The sequence below is a fragment of the Phaseolus vulgaris genome, chromosome 8 (genome assembly GCF_051622355.1).
Source record: "Phaseolus vulgaris cultivar YP4 chromosome 8, ASM5162235v1, whole genome shotgun sequence".
Taxonomy (NCBI): domain Eukaryota; kingdom Viridiplantae; phylum Streptophyta; class Magnoliopsida; order Fabales; family Fabaceae; genus Phaseolus; species Phaseolus vulgaris.
In genome coordinates, this window is record NC_143505.1 from 62,382,740 (window position 1) to 62,400,170 (window position 17,431).

The 17,431-nt window shown below is 36.2% G+C and overlaps 4 protein-coding genes across 4 annotated transcripts; 1 reads left to right on the forward strand and 3 right to left on the reverse strand.

Annotated features, from left to right (window-relative positions):
- The first annotated feature begins 60 nt into the window (after window positions 1-60).
- LOC137825579 (Tetratricopeptide repeat (TPR)-like superfamily protein) lies at window positions 61-3,540 on the forward strand. Its single transcript, XM_068631280.2, has one exon. It carries the CDS (start codon window positions 229-231, stop codon window positions 2,635-2,637), a length of 2,409 nt encoding a protein of 802 aa, XP_068487381.1. The 5' UTR covers window positions 61-228; the 3' UTR covers window positions 2,638-3,540.
- Window positions 3,541-4,317: 777 nt separating this feature from the next.
- On the reverse strand, window positions 4,318-6,289 carry LOC137824090 (anthocyanidin 3-O-glucosyltransferase 2). The gene has a single exon (XM_068629545.2). The coding sequence runs from the start codon at window positions 5,857-5,859 to the stop codon at window positions 4,468-4,470; it is 1,392 nt and encodes a 463-aa protein (XP_068485646.2). The 5' UTR covers window positions 5,860-6,289; the 3' UTR covers window positions 4,318-4,467.
- A 798-nt stretch (window positions 6,290-7,087) lies between these two features.
- LOC137824096 (AP-1 complex subunit sigma-1) lies at window positions 7,088-9,351 on the reverse strand. Its single transcript, XM_068629551.2, has 7 exons — window positions 9,281-9,351; window positions 8,755-8,841; window positions 8,155-8,246; window positions 7,945-8,053; window positions 7,794-7,829; window positions 7,498-7,584; window positions 7,088-7,402 (listed from the first exon to the last, which is right to left on the reverse strand). The coding sequence occupies exons 1-7, from the start codon at window positions 9,281-9,283 to the stop codon at window positions 7,331-7,333; spliced, it is 486 nt and encodes a 161-aa protein (XP_068485652.1). The 5' UTR covers window positions 9,284-9,351; the 3' UTR covers window positions 7,088-7,330.
- A 1,247-nt stretch (window positions 9,352-10,598) lies between these two features.
- On the reverse strand, window positions 10,599-14,176 carry LOC137824095 (zinc transporter 8). The gene is made up of 3 exons (XM_068629549.2): window positions 13,487-14,176; window positions 12,817-12,966; window positions 10,599-11,140 (listed from the first exon to the last, which is right to left on the reverse strand). Exons 1-3 carry the CDS (start codon window positions 14,102-14,104, stop codon window positions 10,838-10,840), a joined length of 1,071 nt encoding a protein of 356 aa, XP_068485650.1. The 5' UTR covers window positions 14,105-14,176; the 3' UTR covers window positions 10,599-10,837.
- Between the last annotated feature and the right edge of the window lie 3,255 nt (window positions 14,177-17,431).

Genomic DNA, 17,431 nt, shown 5'->3' on the forward strand with positions numbered 1-17,431 from the left:
ATGCATAACATACGAAATAAATAGAATCGCAATAATAATTTTTTGCAAAAAATTATAGAGATTAAAATTAAAATGAAGGCAACGAATTATGAAATGTAAAGGTGTAAAATTTTGTATGGAGCATAGATGATTGAAAGAAACTTTATCCTATTTCTGTGAAATGTTGTGGATAGGTGTAAGATATTTTGGATGAAGAGTTAACAATGTGAGTGTGAAAAAAAGAGAGAAATGGCTTCTCCCGTTGTTCCTGTTCCCGTTCCCGTTACCGATCCGGTGGTGGCCCGAAACCCATGCGGCGGCGTCACCATCCGCACTCGCCTGAGCAAACTGTGCCAACAAGGGCAGCCTCAGCTGGCTCGCCATCTTCTGGACAGCCTTCCACGCGCCTCCACCGCCGTGTGGAACACCGTCATCATCGGCTTCATCTGCAACAAGATGCCATTGGAAGCTCTGCAATTATACGCGGAAATGAAGTGGCGGCGGAACACGGCTTCCGATGGGTACACCTTCTCTTCCACCATGAAGGCCTGCGCCCTCACCCAAAACCTCATCGCCGGCAAGGCCCTTCATTGCCACTTCCTTCGCTCCCAATCCAACTCCCGAGTTGTCTACAACTCCCTCTTGAACATGTACTCCGCGTGCTTGCCCCCTTTCGCCACCCAACCCCAACACGACTACGTCCTCAAACTGTTCGACGTTATGCGCAAACGAAACGTCGTCGCTTGGAACACCTTGATTTCCTGGTTCGTCAAGACCCACAGGCACCTCCATGCTCTTCGCGCCTTTGCTACCCTCGTCAAAGCCTCTCTCACGCCAACTCCAGTTACTTTCGTCAATGTCTTCCCCGCTGTTCTTCATCCTACAACCGCTCTTATGCTTTATGGGCTTCTTCTTAAACACGGTGCTGACTATGTCAATCACGTCTTTGCTGTTAGCTCCGCAATTCTTATGTTTGCTGAACTTGGTTGCTTGGACTACGCCAGGGTGGTATTCGACCGTTGTTCCGGCAAAAACACCGAGGTCTGGAACACCATGATTGGCGGTTATGTTCAGAATAACTGTCCACTTCAAGGGATCGATGTGTTCGTGCGAGCTTTGGAGTCAGAGGAGGCTGTTTGCGATGACGTCACTTTCCTGTCGGTTATCTCCGCTGTTTCCCAGCTGCAGCAAATAAAATTGGCTCAGCAGATACATGCATTTGTTCTGAAAAGCTTGGCGGTTACTCCCATTATTGTTGTCAATGCAATCATTGTGATGTACTCCAGATGCAGTTCGGTGGATACTTCCTTTAAGGTTTTTGAAAAGATGTCTGAAAGGGATGGTGTTTCGTGGAATACGATAATTACTTCCTTTGTGCAGAATGGTTTGGATGAGGAAGCACTGATGCTTGTGTGTGAGATGCAGAAGCAGAGGTTTACCATCGATTCTGTCACTGTGACGGCATTACTCTCTGCGGCCTCTAACATGAGGGACTCGTACATTGGAAGGCAAACACATGCATATCTAATTCGCCATGGGATACAGTTTGAGGGTATGGAGAGTTATCTGATTGACATGTATGCTAAATCTGGCTTGATTACGACTTCTGAGTTGCTGTTTGAGCAGAACGGCCCAAGTGATAGAGATCTGGCCTCATGGAACGCTATGATTGCTGGTTATACTCAGAATGGGCTCAGTGACAAAGCCATTCTCATTCTCAGAGAGGCATTGATGCGCAAGGTAACGCCTAATGCAGTGACATTAGCGTCGATTCTCCCATCTTGTAGTTCCATGGGAAGCACGGCCATTGCTAGGCAACTTCATGGATTCTCCATACGTCAGTTGTTGGACGGAAATGTTTATGTGGGAACTGCTTTAGTAGACGCTTATTCAAAATTGGGTGCTATCAGTTATGCGGAAAATGTTTTTATCAGAACACCGGCGAAGAATTCTGTCACATACACAACAATGATAATGAGCTATGGCCAGCATGGAATGGGTAAGAGAGCCCTTGCCTTGTATGATTCCATGCTGAGAAGCGGGATTAAGCCCGATGCAGTTACTTTTATTGCCATCTTGTCTGCTTGCAGTTATAGTGGTTTGGTTGAAGAGGGTCTTCACATATTTGAGTCCATGGACAAAATACATAAAATCAAGCCCTCAACGGAGCATTATTGTTGTGTTGCAGACATGCTGGGGAGGGTTGGGAGGGTGGTCGAGGCTTATGAGTTTGTTGAGAGACTGGGTGAGGAAGGTGATGCAGTAGAAATCTGGGGATCTATTCTTGGAGCCTGCAAAAATCATGGGTACTTTGAATTGGGAAAAGTTGTTGCTGAAAAGTTGCTTAAAATGGGAATGGAAAAAAGGATTGCTGGATATCATGTTCTGCTCTCAAATATCTATGCAGAGGAAGGAGAATGGGAAAATGTTGATAGAGTGAGAAATCAGATGAAGGAAAAAGGTTTGCAAAAGGAAATGGCATGTAGCTGGGTTGAAATTGCTGGGCGTGTGAACTACTTTGTAGCTAGAGATGAGAAGCACCCTCTAAGTGGTGAGATATATTATATCTTGGACAAATTGACTAGGGACATGATGGATGTTGGTTACAAGCCAGGCTACAGTTCAAATTTAAACAGGATTTTGGAATCTAGTGACTGAAATTAATAAGTTATGCCGAACTTTATAAACATGAGGTGTCGGTTAGGTTTGATTATAACCAACGATACTTGCATAAGTTCATCCACGACTATAGCTTTTATTGGTCATTCTTTTGAAAAAAAAAATCGTTGATGAACAACACATTCAATTCATGCTGAGTACGGTTGTGCAGCTGAGTAGTGGCACAAGTTTGACTCAACTTTTTACTCCTGGTTCAAGAAACGGTGTGATTTTTACTTCAATGGAGGTATAGTTCTTCAACTCAAGCGGTACGCCAAATGAAGTGTTTTGTATGATAATGGAGATGTTATTTCATTTCATGAACATGTCTACAAGGTACAAGTTCATGATATATGTTCTTACTAGATAAGAGCGTTTGTCTCCTGAGTTGGAAGTAGGTGGAGTTGAATTATGATTCCAAGATATGATAAATTTGTTTGTCGAAGATAATAAGGGGAGATAAAATTCTTTTACACTCAAATTAGTAAAAACATATGGATTATATAAGGGAGTATAAGAGATTCATTTTGCACAAGATTCTTTGACGTTCAAGTCTATAAAAGCTTTATTTTGATGATCGTTTGATCTTGGATAACAATTATGCATATGATGACCATTTGATCTCACATAGTGATTATGTATAGTTTTATTTCGATAGTCATTTGATCTTGAATAACAATCTTGTATAGTATAAATCCGATGATCGTTTGACCTCAAATAATTATTATGTATAGTTTTTTTTAATGACTGTTTGGTCTTGGTTAACAATTGTTCTGATGATCATTTGATCTTGGTTAGGAATTTTGTTCCAATGATCATTTGTTTTCAGACAAGAATTATGTATAACTTTTTTTCAATAACAGTTTAGTCTTGAATAATAATTGTAATCATGATAGTTTGTTTTCAACACTCTTGATGATCTTTTTGACCATGATGAACATTTTTCGAGGTTGAAGCGCATGCTTCCTAACATTTGTGAAAACTCTCTTCAAATATATAATCTTGAAATATTTGATTGGCTTGAACAAAAACACATTTTATTCAGGGAAGTGATATTTGCACATGTATTTTCATTTTACTCTAGTTATTTTAGGAAATAAAAAAAAAAGTCCATCTAAATATGCACTCTTAATCTATGTTTTCTAAAGCATAAGTTTTGGTTTTATCGTTGAAGAAACCTGAATGAAGTTTAGGAAACAAACGTACTCTTAATTATAGTAAAGATATGTCGACGAAGAAATCATATTTGATTTGGCTCAACTCTTAATCATGTTTGATTCCAAATGAGAATATCCAGTGCCTTTATCATTGAAGCTTCATTGTAGATTTTACGAGTGTGATGAGAAAATCGTAAGAATAGCTTTATGGAGTTCACATCCACTGCCTCAGTCATATCATACATACCAGTTGATAACTAGAGAATTTTATAGCAACTTGATTTTGAACACCATTATGTTGAGCATGAAGTATATATATATACATGATTAAACGGATTAGGACATATAATATTTAAAATTTAGAAGGTAAGAAACGAAATTCACATCTATATATTATGTAATTATAAATTATTTATAAATTGATAATACATATTTATATACATAAGTATGTTTCAATTTTGTAGCAGAAAAATATTTGTTATAACTAGTTTAAAATATCTGCTTTTGTAATTATAATAAAAAGTGTTAAAATCATGTTAAAATCATGAGAAATTTCATAAATATTTTTTAAATTTGATACTTTACCAATATATATTCTAGCAGGATAATACGAATATATGTGTGGTATAGGGTGGGATAGTGTGTTTCAGGTTTATTATTACAATAAGGATACCTAAACTTGATCCATTATATAATCAATCAAACGTCCTAAAGATGAGTGGGAAGATCCACCTTCCAACAAAGTCTTCCTACTTTTTTCACTAATCTCCATGACTCTCTTCCTTCTCTCATCATCCATCTCCACCACATTTCGTATCCCTTTTTCTATGTTCTGGGCACTCAAAAGAGGGGCAGAACCATCCTTGAACTCAACCCTGTAATCCAACGAAATCTCGCAAGCAATCTCCACCTCATGCACCAGTAAGAACGCGTTTGTCTGTTGTTCCGCGTAGAGCGGCCACGTGGCAATGGGCACACCATAATATACGCTCTCAAGGGTAGAATTCCAACCACAGTGGGAAACAAAGCCCACGATAGCGGGGTGGGCCAGTACTTGGGCTTGAGGGGCCCATCCGATAACCTTTCCGATCCCCGCCGTCCGATCCAAGAAGCCCGCGGGCAAAATTGAGGGGAAATCGGAGGAAGCATAATCAGAGGGTGGCACCGAGAGAGAAGAACCCTTGGGTGGAGGTTTCCGCAGGGACCATAGGAAGCGGGCCCCACTGTTTTCAAGAGCACGTGCGATCTCCCTCACCTGATCCTCACCAAAAGAACCCATGCTCCCGAAGCACAGGAATACAACAGAGGAAGGAGGTTGCTGGTCAAGCCAATCCAAGATGTGACCGTTGCGAGGATTAACATTGGGCTTTGTGTTCAGAATGGGCCCCACTGGATAAATGGGCTGAGGCCCGTTAAGGAGGTAGTGGGCCGCATGGGACTCTAGCTCCTCGAATGAGTTTACTATGATACCATGGGCTTTCTTCAGGCCCCTCCCCAAGGCCAAGGATATTGGCTCCCACTCCTTGTTCAGCACTAAGGAAGGCAAATTCGGCTTTGGGAGGGGCTTGGCGAAACTAGGGGTGATGAACTCGGCGTCGGAGATCGTGAACTCGGCGTTCTCCTCTTCCTTCAGGGTGTGAAGATGAAGCGTCAAACCGAGGAAAGCAAGACCAGAAGTGAAGAACACGAGGGAAGGGACGTGGAATTCGTCGGCGACGTCGATCATGGTGGTGCAGAACATGTCGAGGACGAAGGCGGCGAGTGGCGGTGCGGGGGGGAGGTTGGCGACGGCTTCTTTGACGTTGGACTTTTGCAGTTGTAGTATTTCTTGCATTAGGTTTGGTGGGGAGTTGGAGGAAACTTGGGGGAGGTTGATGAGCTGCAGACGGTGTGAGTGAAGGGAATCGGTGTAAGCAGGTGTGGTGTGAGGTGGTTGTTTGATTACCAAGACAGTGATCCAGATATGGTGGTGGCGCTCCATCAGAAGGTTCGCGAACTCAATGGTGGAGATGAGATGACCGGTGACCGGAAAAGGGATGAAGACGAGACGTGCAGCTTTGTTCATCGTCTTCACTCACTCACTCGGTAGCTTTGGTGTGTGTGGAATTATTGAAATGGAAGTGGTTAGAAGGATAAGGCGAAATGTTATGGGAAGAAACATACGTAGGCTAACATTATTGTACGATACCTTCATTTGTGGCTATGGATTTCTCACCCAGTTGTCTTAGGAGTGCATGTCATAAATTTCTTCTCATGCCAGTCCAATCATTCCTTCTCCACTTTTCAAATGTCATCTTTTTTAAATGGCAGAAAATATAAAAGAGTAATTGCACTTAATGGAATATCCTCACAACAAAGAGTTGTAACATTGGATCCCACAAAACACTTCATCTGACTTGGGAAGCTTTGTTGTAGTGAAAAGTAGTAATATGCATTCTGTAACTTAACTTTCCTATTATTAACAGTTTAACACAGGAGATACAAATTTGAGGATTTTGAAACGCAACTGGTTTCAATGTCCGATACTAATGTTTTCAAGAGATAAATACTAAACAGGAGAGTTAATAGTAAGAGGAATAAAAAATAAATGGTTTACACAAATATATTTTTCAAAGTATTCATCAAGCTTATAAGCTTACAGATTACTAGCCATTCAAAGGTGGTGCAGCTCTATCACCTTTAATACTTTAGGTGAAAAAGTGTATTTTATATCCTTAATGAAATAAAAAAAGGACTCCTAAGTCCCTGCACTCCCATAAGTTTTTCATTTAATGATTTTCGAATTCCAGTTCAAAATATAATTTACATTTCAGGAAAGTAAAGTAGTAAGTTCTTATTTATAAAAATCAGAATATAAATTTCTTCCTGCAACTACATATTTTTTATTTTCTGGATTCAAAATACTACATATTTTGTAGTATTCGAAATACAAGGTTTACTTTCAAATTTTATTATTTTATGAATTCAGAAATGAATTCTGAATTGTAAAATTTGGAAACCAAGTTTGCATTTCAAATTCTACAATTAAAAAGTTACTTTTGAATCCAGAAAATAAATTTCAAATTATAAAATTTAAAATTCGAATTAAGAATAGTTTTGAAATTACAATGAAATTACAATAACTATGGGGTGTAGGAAAAAAACTATGGAGGTGCAGGAAGAAATTCCTTTCACGGGGTAGGTCACGCCGACTAAACGGTGCAGCGAAAAAACTGTCTTCTACTAACTAAATGTCTTTCAAAATTAAATGTCCTTCTTGAGGGTATAAGAAGACACGTTCATGCAATCTTGCCTGAAGAAAAAAAACTATATGCATGAAATTGCGAACCTTAATGGAATTCAGACAAAGAAGATCGTGTCTTCCTGATACTAGTCCATTGTACCAAAAAAAACATAATCAAGGAGAGAAAATCGAATGTTCAGCATAACAGAAATAAAAACGGGGCTTGGTCATAATATATATTAACAGGAAAAGTTCACTCTTTGATCATACGAAACACCATGCCCCAAAATGCCAACTGGAACAAGGGATTTTCTCACTTAGTGGCTTGGGAAATTATATTACTTAATGAACTAGCTTCCTCCTTGGCAGTCTCCACCAATGAATCCTGAAACCCAATTTCATATAAAATTGCATCAGACAAAACTCTCGAGGAAGAAACTGCTGACCGAAACATTCTGAACGTGAAGGACCCTTGCATACCTGTGCAGCTATTAACCGTGCAATAGTTTTCTTGCTTGACTCCTGAAGCTCGCCAGCAATGAGAAGTTCATCAAGTATATAATAGGCCTTCCATGATAAAACAAATTAAGAACATATGTCAGAAGAGAAATTAGTTGACCCCAAGAAAAGGAGGCAGTTGAAAAGATCAATTATTAAAGCCCAATTAAGGTGATTCAGCTTGGAAAAATAATTCATAATGGCAACAGGTTAAATGTTAAAAAGTAGCATTTGTTTCAACTTTTGGGCATAAATCATGACATGATGCGCAGACAAACCTTGTGGAAATTGAATATCAAGTCCAGTTCACAGACCTGCAAACGGTGAAGCGACCATTAATCTTTATATCCTTCCCAGAAAGAATGGAACTATTTTCATAGGTGAATAAAGCAGTACTCTCCAAAAGTCAAAGCTTTGAACAGAACTCACACTGCCAAAATACCGATCAAGAATCTCTACAAAATGATGAATTATTTCAAGGACTTCTAATTCGTTGTCTTCCTCATCCATACACATGCAGAAATAAAGACTTGCATATCTGCAGCAGATAATTGTTATAACATAGCCAGACAGAAGAGTTTCTAGCAAAGGAGTAAGTAGTTGTATATGACAAACGGCCACACACTCTTGTTAAATTACCTTTTATAAACAACTTTATGTCCCCGCCATTCTACAAAATTACAGAGCTTGGGAGCACGTGTAAGAACCAATCCACTGATCTCACGGATAGCCTTGTCAAAAATAAATTACATGTAAAATATATGTATCAATCAAGGATGATTTAAGTGGGACACAGTAAGCAATCATGCACAGATCCATCACTGTGCATACAATACAAAGTTACAAAGAAAGAAAATGATAGTTTGACAATTCTTGAAATAATAGATTTAGAAATAAATATATATAATAAAAGTTAAATTTATAATTAAATGATATGAAAAAATATTAAAATAGTAGTATTGAGGGTTGCAATGTGATTGTATAAAATATTGGATTCTATATGTATCATTACCCAAGTTACAAAATTAAAGAAAAATAAGAAGTCGGCCATGAAAATAACAAATACCACTAGAACGAGCAGCTTGTGAAATTTTGAAGAACTAAATAACTAATTACAGGTTTGCATTTCAGTTGAGAAAACTTTTCTTCTACTCTCAAAAGTTCAATTTCTTACTTCTTCAATTTGCACAGTGGAATTGGCAATTTCTATCCAAACATGGCAATAGGATGTTACCTTACCTTATTTCTCTCCTTCTGCGAGTAAGGAGAATACCATTTTGTGAGCCTGACCTTCCCTTGACGACTAATGAGCAGCACAAATTGTATCTACATTTAATTAATGAAATTGGAGATACATAAAAAAAGAATGCGATAGTAGCAGAATAAAACATGGCCAGCAAGGTGTAGATCATAGAAACATGGATGATAACACAAGTTATGAGAGTAACCTAATCGCAATGAGGAAAGAGGTACAATTATCACAATTACCACAAAAATCTAATACATATATAAAATAGGCGATAAGAAGAATCTCATGATTCAGTGCGGAAACAAAAAAAGAGCGTTAATCATGCTATTACACACGAAAGCATGAACAATGAAGTCGAGATTTAATGGATTTTGGGACATGGATAGTTAAAATTGTGGTATGATGCAAAATCTGAGAATTGAATCTAGAAAGTAGGAACAAGAGAAAGATCTGTGAAGAAGAATGAGTAAGGTGGATCGGAAATATAGCGTACGTAGAATTCGGAAGAAACTTTACCATTTCCCTCGATTCGCTCGCGCGTTCCGCTCACAGGATCACGCTCCTTCTCCTTCTCCTTCTCCTCACTTTTGTCTTTTCCTAAATAAATTATAAATTTAAACTTTCAGTTTATTGTTCCTCTTTCTTTTCGGGTTCTGCTTTTCTGTTTCCACCCCTTGCATTACCACGCCCTACGTAATGGGCCCGGCCCATCAAATATATATTGTTTCTTCAAAATTGGATCTCCTGGTGTTCTTCCTCTTAATCTTGGTGTCTCACTATTTTGTTATCTGCAATTATATTCTCATGCTCAAATTAATTTTGATCTGAACAAAAGGTGTATATAAAAGTAAAAAATTACAGATCCACTACTCTTTAACTTCATAATATACTTATTTATAAAAGTTGTATTAATTTTGTGAATTATTTTTTTATTGACCTTTATTAATTACCATATTAAAAAATTAATCACGCAATTGACAAAAATATAAAAAAAAATCTCGACATCTTAGAACCTAGCGGTATATATATTAGCGAGATTACACTAAAAATACAGTTTAACCTTTATATTTAATTTTTATATGATTCTTTGAAAAAAAATATCATGAGATTTGAGGTTAATTTAAGACTCGTTTTGGTCTCAAACTAATGAATTAATTAATTTTAAAATACATTCTTATTTTTTTTTAAATATGAATATATTGTATTCACTCTCATAGTGTATACAATATTATGTAATATAATATCGGATGGTCAAGAGTTCGAATGATCGACATGGTTGAATGGTCGGCAAGGCCGAATAAATCTAAATGTACTACCGGATGGTCAGGAGGCCGAATAAACCTAAATGTACTACCGGATGGTTGAGAGACTGAATGGTCGATAAAATTGAATAAACTTAAGAACAAACAATAAATACATGATTAACTGTAATTAAACCAGTTTAGTTATAAACTATGGTTAAAGCACAATTGGGTCCTCGTTTGAAATCCAAGGGCAGGCCCATAACAGCTGAAGTCCAATACAAGACTATAAATACCAAAGGGAACCCTGTGCCATAGGTAATTTTTTGATCTCTAACACACCTACATATTATACCCGGACTAACTTGATTCGCAGGTACCCCACCTCGTCGTTCTTGGAGAAGGACTTGCAAGACGGAGAGACGCCGAACACAGGAGCCGCGAGGACGAGAAGACGGAAGGTACAATAATCATTCTGAGAGGAACCCGACCTTGTAAGAACATGTAATTTCTACATATCTTTGTCTTTTTGTGAGTGTAAGAGAAAAATAAGTATTTATGATATTCATTTATTATTTATTTACTTAAAAAGGTTAAACTTAAATTCATCAATCTATGAAAACAAAGTAAATCTAAAATACCCTTATAACCACTGTATTATGCAGTTTAATAACTTTGTTTACATATTCATTCTAGTATACTCAATCCGAACATACCAAACTTTCTTTACACCTTTTTTCTAAATTCTCATGTTATCATATGAGACATCTTCACATATTTACTTACAAAACATATGAACTTAGTGCTTAGTATTAGAAGAAAAGAGTGGGCTCTAGGCCCATTTGGCTAGAACTGACATGAAGGCAGCTCCAATGAGCAAAGAAGCGTTAACTCCGATCTGAAGGGTGGTACTTGCTTGGATCTTGGGATGCATTAAATCTGGTGCAAGAAGGTCCACCAGTGACATGTAAATCAAGATACCTGCAGATGCTGCGTTTAGAATGCCTTCCACGATCAGAGCCCTTGGGCTGTTCTCCTCATAGCCACTAATTATCATACCAATTGCAATTCCCACTGGTGTTGTCAGTGAAAAGAACAATGCCATAATTATAACTGCTCTCCTCTTCAATCTTGCCTGAACAAAAAACACCATCACTTTGCTTACTACACTGGGAGAGATTAAAACATTTCATAATATATAACATTTCATAATATATAAGTGGATGCAAACCTTACTTTATAAGCCAGTTTTATGAGGTTGAGTTAGACTTAAAGTTTACTTCTTAATATTGATATAGAGTCATTTAAAGTTTATCCTAGCAAGTGTTTAGTGAATTATCAGATCATCCGTCATAATATGTTATCACACGTACAAACTGTGACTCCACGTTAAATTAGGTTTAAAATTCCCTCTTAGCAGTGCAAACACTTCTCACCATCACTCCAATGACAAACCCACAACCTTCAACTTTGAATGTTCGGATTCAAGAGAATATCTTTTCGCAGTGGTCTCACCATATCTACACGTTGGTCTCTGCTATGTTTTTATTCAAGCCAAGTGATTTGCATCCAATACCATCACATGTTCATACGTCAGGAAAGATAAAGCATTGAAAATGAAAGATGTTACATGCTAGTACCGACATGGTTCATACTTGTTTCAATATTGCTTTTGAAAAATCATTTATTACAATGTGTTTCTAACCAGTTAAATCTATATATATTCCATAGGGTAGATCACATTCATATTTTCACTATAATGCATTTAAATGGATGATTTTCAAAACTTGAGAATAAGTTTGTCTAATTCTAATTGGTGTGTTTTTTTTAGTGGAATTTTTATGGGTTCTTTTCAATTAAAAGTCCTGTTTTTCTGTCTCTTATGATTATATTTATGTAAGAAGCTTTGAAGAAAGATGCTTCACATTGACTTTGTATAAAAGTTAATATTATCTTTAAAATATATTTATTAATTTTTTGTGTTTAAAAAAAAGTGTGAATATATAGTCATACAAACAAACGCATACTAAGTCAGGTTTTGTTTACACACAAAAAAATGTACTTTTAGTTTCTGTATTTTTCATTTGTTAAACATATAATAGTTCTTATAGTTTATACCGATAATCGATTTAGTTTCTCATTTTAAAAATTTAAAGTTAATATATTATAAATGAACTTTTTTTTCAAGTTTTAGACTTAAATTCATCGTATATATAAAATATATGGACCTTAAATAGTTTCAACCGTATACAATTTTAAGAAAATTCCTTTTAATATTATATATATATATATATATATATATATATATGGCCAAGTTGCATTCTGAAAACGAAAACTTGAGAAGAACATGCATGGTTCAGAAGGAGACACGCACGATTACTTGTCCAACAACATTGACTTTTCATCAGAAATTTGAAATCTATATATAAAACAACAATAATTTTGAATTAACTTTTAAGTACAAAAACCTATTACAATGACATTTTAAAAAACAAGAATGTTAAACTCGATATATTCAGTTTATTTGCTTTAATATTACGGAAGTTGATGCTTATCTATGTAGGATTTCGAGGGTTGAATAATAATTAATTAATGAAATAAACGATAACATGAATTAGGGAATTTAGACATTAATTTTAACAAAAGAGTTTTAAGTGAAGAGAGTATTTTAAAGCTAGATATATAATACTCTTACTATTTTTTTTTATTCATATACATTTATCCTACATGTTAATATATTAGAAATAGGACTGATTTATCTCTTAAATATATAATTAAATAAATTTGATATTTGGTTTGAATATACAATACCTGTGAGATGCAACCACCGAGTCCCATGCCTTCAAAAAATTGGTGGAAGGTTAAAGCAGCTATAAGAGGCCTTATAGTTTTAGGATTTTCAGATGCACCCAGTGAGATCCCTATTATCACAGAATGCACCACAATCCCCAACTCCAACACCTGTAATTTTTAAACATCAAAACCAAAATTATATACACACAAAATATACTTTTTAAAAAACTAATATATTTCTGTGATATAATGTAAAAAATCCAACAAATAAGTATCGTGATATAATGTAAAAAATCCAACAAATATTTTTTAAATTAGACATTTTGAATGAGTGTCGGTTTTCAATGTGTGTTCGACACAGACACACCATTTAAGAATAAAGTCGACACAAACACACAATTTAAGAGAAAAGTCGACACAGACACACAATTTAAGAGGAGAAGAGTGTCCGAGAGTTATATTAAGAAGTAAATTATAATTCTAAGTAAATTTTATATATATTATAAAGTATAGAGGAAAAAGTGATTGTACATGCAAGGAATAATAATGAAGGAGAGATAAGGAATTGAAGTGAAAATTGGGTGGCAGATAGTAGGAGAACCCACTGTATTTGGATAATGATATATGGACAAAATATAATGCATTATTGTTACTTAGGAGTGTCACTGAAGTTGAATAATTAAATTACCTGAGAAATAACACGATGGCGAAGGAGTTCCGTTGAAGGAGAAGCCATGGAAGCATGAGCATGAGAATGAGTTGCATGGTGATTATGCAGATCTTCTTCGTCAACAACTCCATCCATGCCCCTTACGGTGGACTTTTTGAAATACGCAGTTGCCAGAGAATCAACCATAAGCGTTCCAATGGCCGCCACCATTGCCACAAATCCTGCGAAGGAAAAATCTTTCCAGGGATCACCACAGAGACTAGGAGGCGTCAACTTCTCGAAAGCATCGGGTAGCACGTGGATGAAACCAGTGGACAAGATGATCCCTGCAGCGAAGGCCTTCACCATGAAGAACAAGTCCTTCTCGGGATGCAATGCAGGGAAAATTTTGCTCAGCAGTGGAAGCGTCACACCTATTGCACTTGCTAACAGAATCGAAACCAGAGCTCCGATTTTGTAATTCCTAGCCAGAGCCTTGTCTACACCCTTCTCTCCACCTTCCTCGTCGTCGTTTTTGCATTTACACTCGCCGGCACCGTCGCCATCAACCGTGCACGGAAGAAGGAGAAGAGTGAGAAGCAGAAGGAGGAAGATCCACGTGATGTCACGTGCACAATGTTGTTGAGTTTTGTTCATTTTGTGGATGAACAAAGATAAAAAAAAAACCCTATCTCTCCGAAAGCTGGATGGCTATGAATGAATAAAGAATTATAGGAATTATGTTTTATATACTTAAACTTAGGACACTTTTAATTATATTTTATTTATTTATTCTTCTCAGGAGAATTTTAATCAGTCTCTCTCAAGGTCAATTCGCATGTCCACAAGCCATGACATAAAGCATATCATAGAAAACGAAATTAAAGTTACCATATGATATTTTCAAGATACATCCAATCAAATCAAATGTTCAATTTGTTGAATTTCTAACTTTCTATCGTGTGGTATTTTTTATATGGTATAATTTGCAGGTTAATGTTTGTGTTACATTATATACCGCACACGGACATGGATACTTTCAAGGAAATATATAAAAAAATTTAAAATGTATAACAGTGACACTCATATCTATATATTATATAATTATACATTAACAATAAAGATTTATGTGTATAAGTATATTGTAAAAAAAAAATTTGGAGCAAAAAGATGTTTTTCATGACTGGTTCATAAGGATTTGTTTCTTATTTTTATAATTATAATAACAATTTATACAATAAAATTTGAATTTTTAAAAAATTAATATATTTTTCCTTTTCAAAATTGTGTTAGAACTGTATTAGAATTTTCCCGAAATCTAACAAATACTCTTTGAATTGGAAACTTAACGGATACATGTTCTACATCTGTCATACGAATATCGATATTTGATTTGGTTTGCACAAAATTTCTGAAAAATTCTCCCGAAATAGTTTTTTCCTAAAATTTCATGTAAGAATTTCCACTGAATTTGGGACAAAACGCGACAAATTTCAAAGCAAACGGATGAGTATTCACCCACGAAAAAAATCAAACAGTTTCACACACAAACGAACCTTCCTTTCAGCCCTGACAGTGATGAATAAAAAATTTATTGCCAATCTTGTGGGACGAATTTGGGGCTCAAATCTCAGCCAAAACTCAATAGACACAGTGACGAACGTCTGGTAAAGATTTCAGAACAGAATACCCAAGGAGTAAGGCGTAGTAAGTCCCAGATCGAGAGTGAACAAAACTGGTTTTTCGAAAACAAAACGTCCTGGTTTTTCTCCCCCGTATCTTCTTTTTGTGATTTGTTTATGGACGTGCCTCCTTACTTGGATGCAAACAACATATGAAAGTACTCGTGTGAACTTTTTCAGCATGATACGGACCCAAAATATAATTTTGGAAAGTAGGGCGAAATCTCATAAGTTTTGGTAGAGGATAACCTTGGTTTGCACAAAATTTCTGAAAAATTCTCCCAAAATAGTATTTTCCTGAAATTTCACGTAAGAATCTCCACTGAATTTGGGACAAAACGCGACAAATTTCAGGTCAAACGGTTGAGTATTCACTCACGAAAAAAATCAAACAGTTTCACACACAAACGATCCTTCCTTTCAGCCCTGGCAGTGATGAATAAAAAATTTATTGCCAATCTTGTGGGACGAATCTGGGGCTCAAATGTAAACCAAAACTCAGTAGACACAGTGACAAACGTCTGGTAAAAATTTCATAACAAAATACCTAAGGAGTAAGGCGTAGTAAGTCTCAGACCGAGAGCGAACAAAACTGGTTTTCCGAAAACAAAACGTCTTGGCTTTTCTCCCCCGTATCTTCTTTTTGTGATTTGTTTATGGACGTGCCTCCTTACTTGGGTGCAAACAACTTATGAAAGTACTCGTGTGAACTTTTTCAACGCGATACGGACCCAGAATACAATTTCGTAAAGTATGGTGAAATCTCACGAGTTTTGGTAGAGGATAGCCTTGGTTTGCACAAAATTTCTGAAGAATTCTCCAGAAATAGTTTTTTCCTGAAATTCCACATAAGAATCTCCACTGAATTTGGGACAAAACGCGACAAATTTCAGGTCAAACGGATGAGTATTCACCCACGAAAAAAAATCAAACAGTTTCACACACAAACGAACATTCCTTTCAGCCTTGGCAGTGATGAACAAAAAATTTATTGTCAATCTTGTGGGACGAATCTGGGGCTCTAATCTCAGCCAAAACTCAGTAGACACAGTGACGAACGTCTGGTAAAAATTTCAGACCAGAATACCCAAGGTGTAAGGCGTAGTAAGTCCTAGACCGAGAGGGAACAAAACTGGTCTTCCAAAAACAAAACGTCCTGGCTTTTCTCCCCCGTATCTTCTTTTTGTGATTTGTTTATGGACATCCCTCCTTACCTGGGTGCAAACAACATATCAAAGTACGTACTCGTGTGAATTTTTTTAGTGCGATACGGACCCAAGATACAATTTCGAAAAGTAGGGCGAAATCTCATAGGTTTTGGTAGAGGATAGCCTTGGTTTGCACAAAATTTCTGAAAAATTATCCCGAAATAGTTTTTTCCTGAAATTCCATGTAAGAATCTCCACTGAATTTGGGACAAAACGCAACAAATTTCAAGTCAAACGGATGAGTATTCACGCACGAAAAAAAATCAAACAGTTTCACACACACGAACCTTCCTTTTAGCCGTGACAGTGAGGAATAAAAAATTTATTGTCAATCTTGTGGGACGAATCTGTGGCTCTAATCTCAGCCAAAACTCAGTAGACACAGTGACGAACGTCTGGTAAAAATTTCAGACCAGAATACCCAAGGAGTAAGGCGTAGTAAGTCCCAGACCAGGAGTGAACAAAACTGGTTTTCCGAAAACAAAACGTTCTGGCTTTTCTTCGCCGTATCCTTCTTTTTGTGATTTGTTTATGGACGTGTCTCCTTGCCTAGATGCAAACAACATATGAAAGTACTCGTGTGTATATTTTCAGCGCGATACAGACCCAGAATACAATTTCGGAAAGTAGAGCGAAATCTTACTTGATAGAGTATGAGTATCGAACACCAACACGTTTTTTAAAAAGAGTTTTTCGACTTCATAGTTACATATTACATTCTAAGAAAACCAAAAATATGTATTCAGAATTTATTTTATCTTAGGACACCACACTTCAATATGTGAATTATTGCTAATAAAACATCACTCAAATTTATGCCTCAAATAAGAACCAAACATTCTTTAATTGTGTCTATAATTTCTTTATCAAGCTACTTTTTATCTTTAAATATATTTTTTATATTTTTCAATCTGTACTTTGTAGATTAAATTTTAATAATCTTTGAGTTAGAAAATATCAATAATTGCAATATGCATTACTTATTATAAATTTCAAATATAATTCACATTTTGAAAATAGCTTATTTATTACGAAATTTAATTATAATATACAATTTACATATTTAAAAAGAATCATATAATTTTAATATAAAA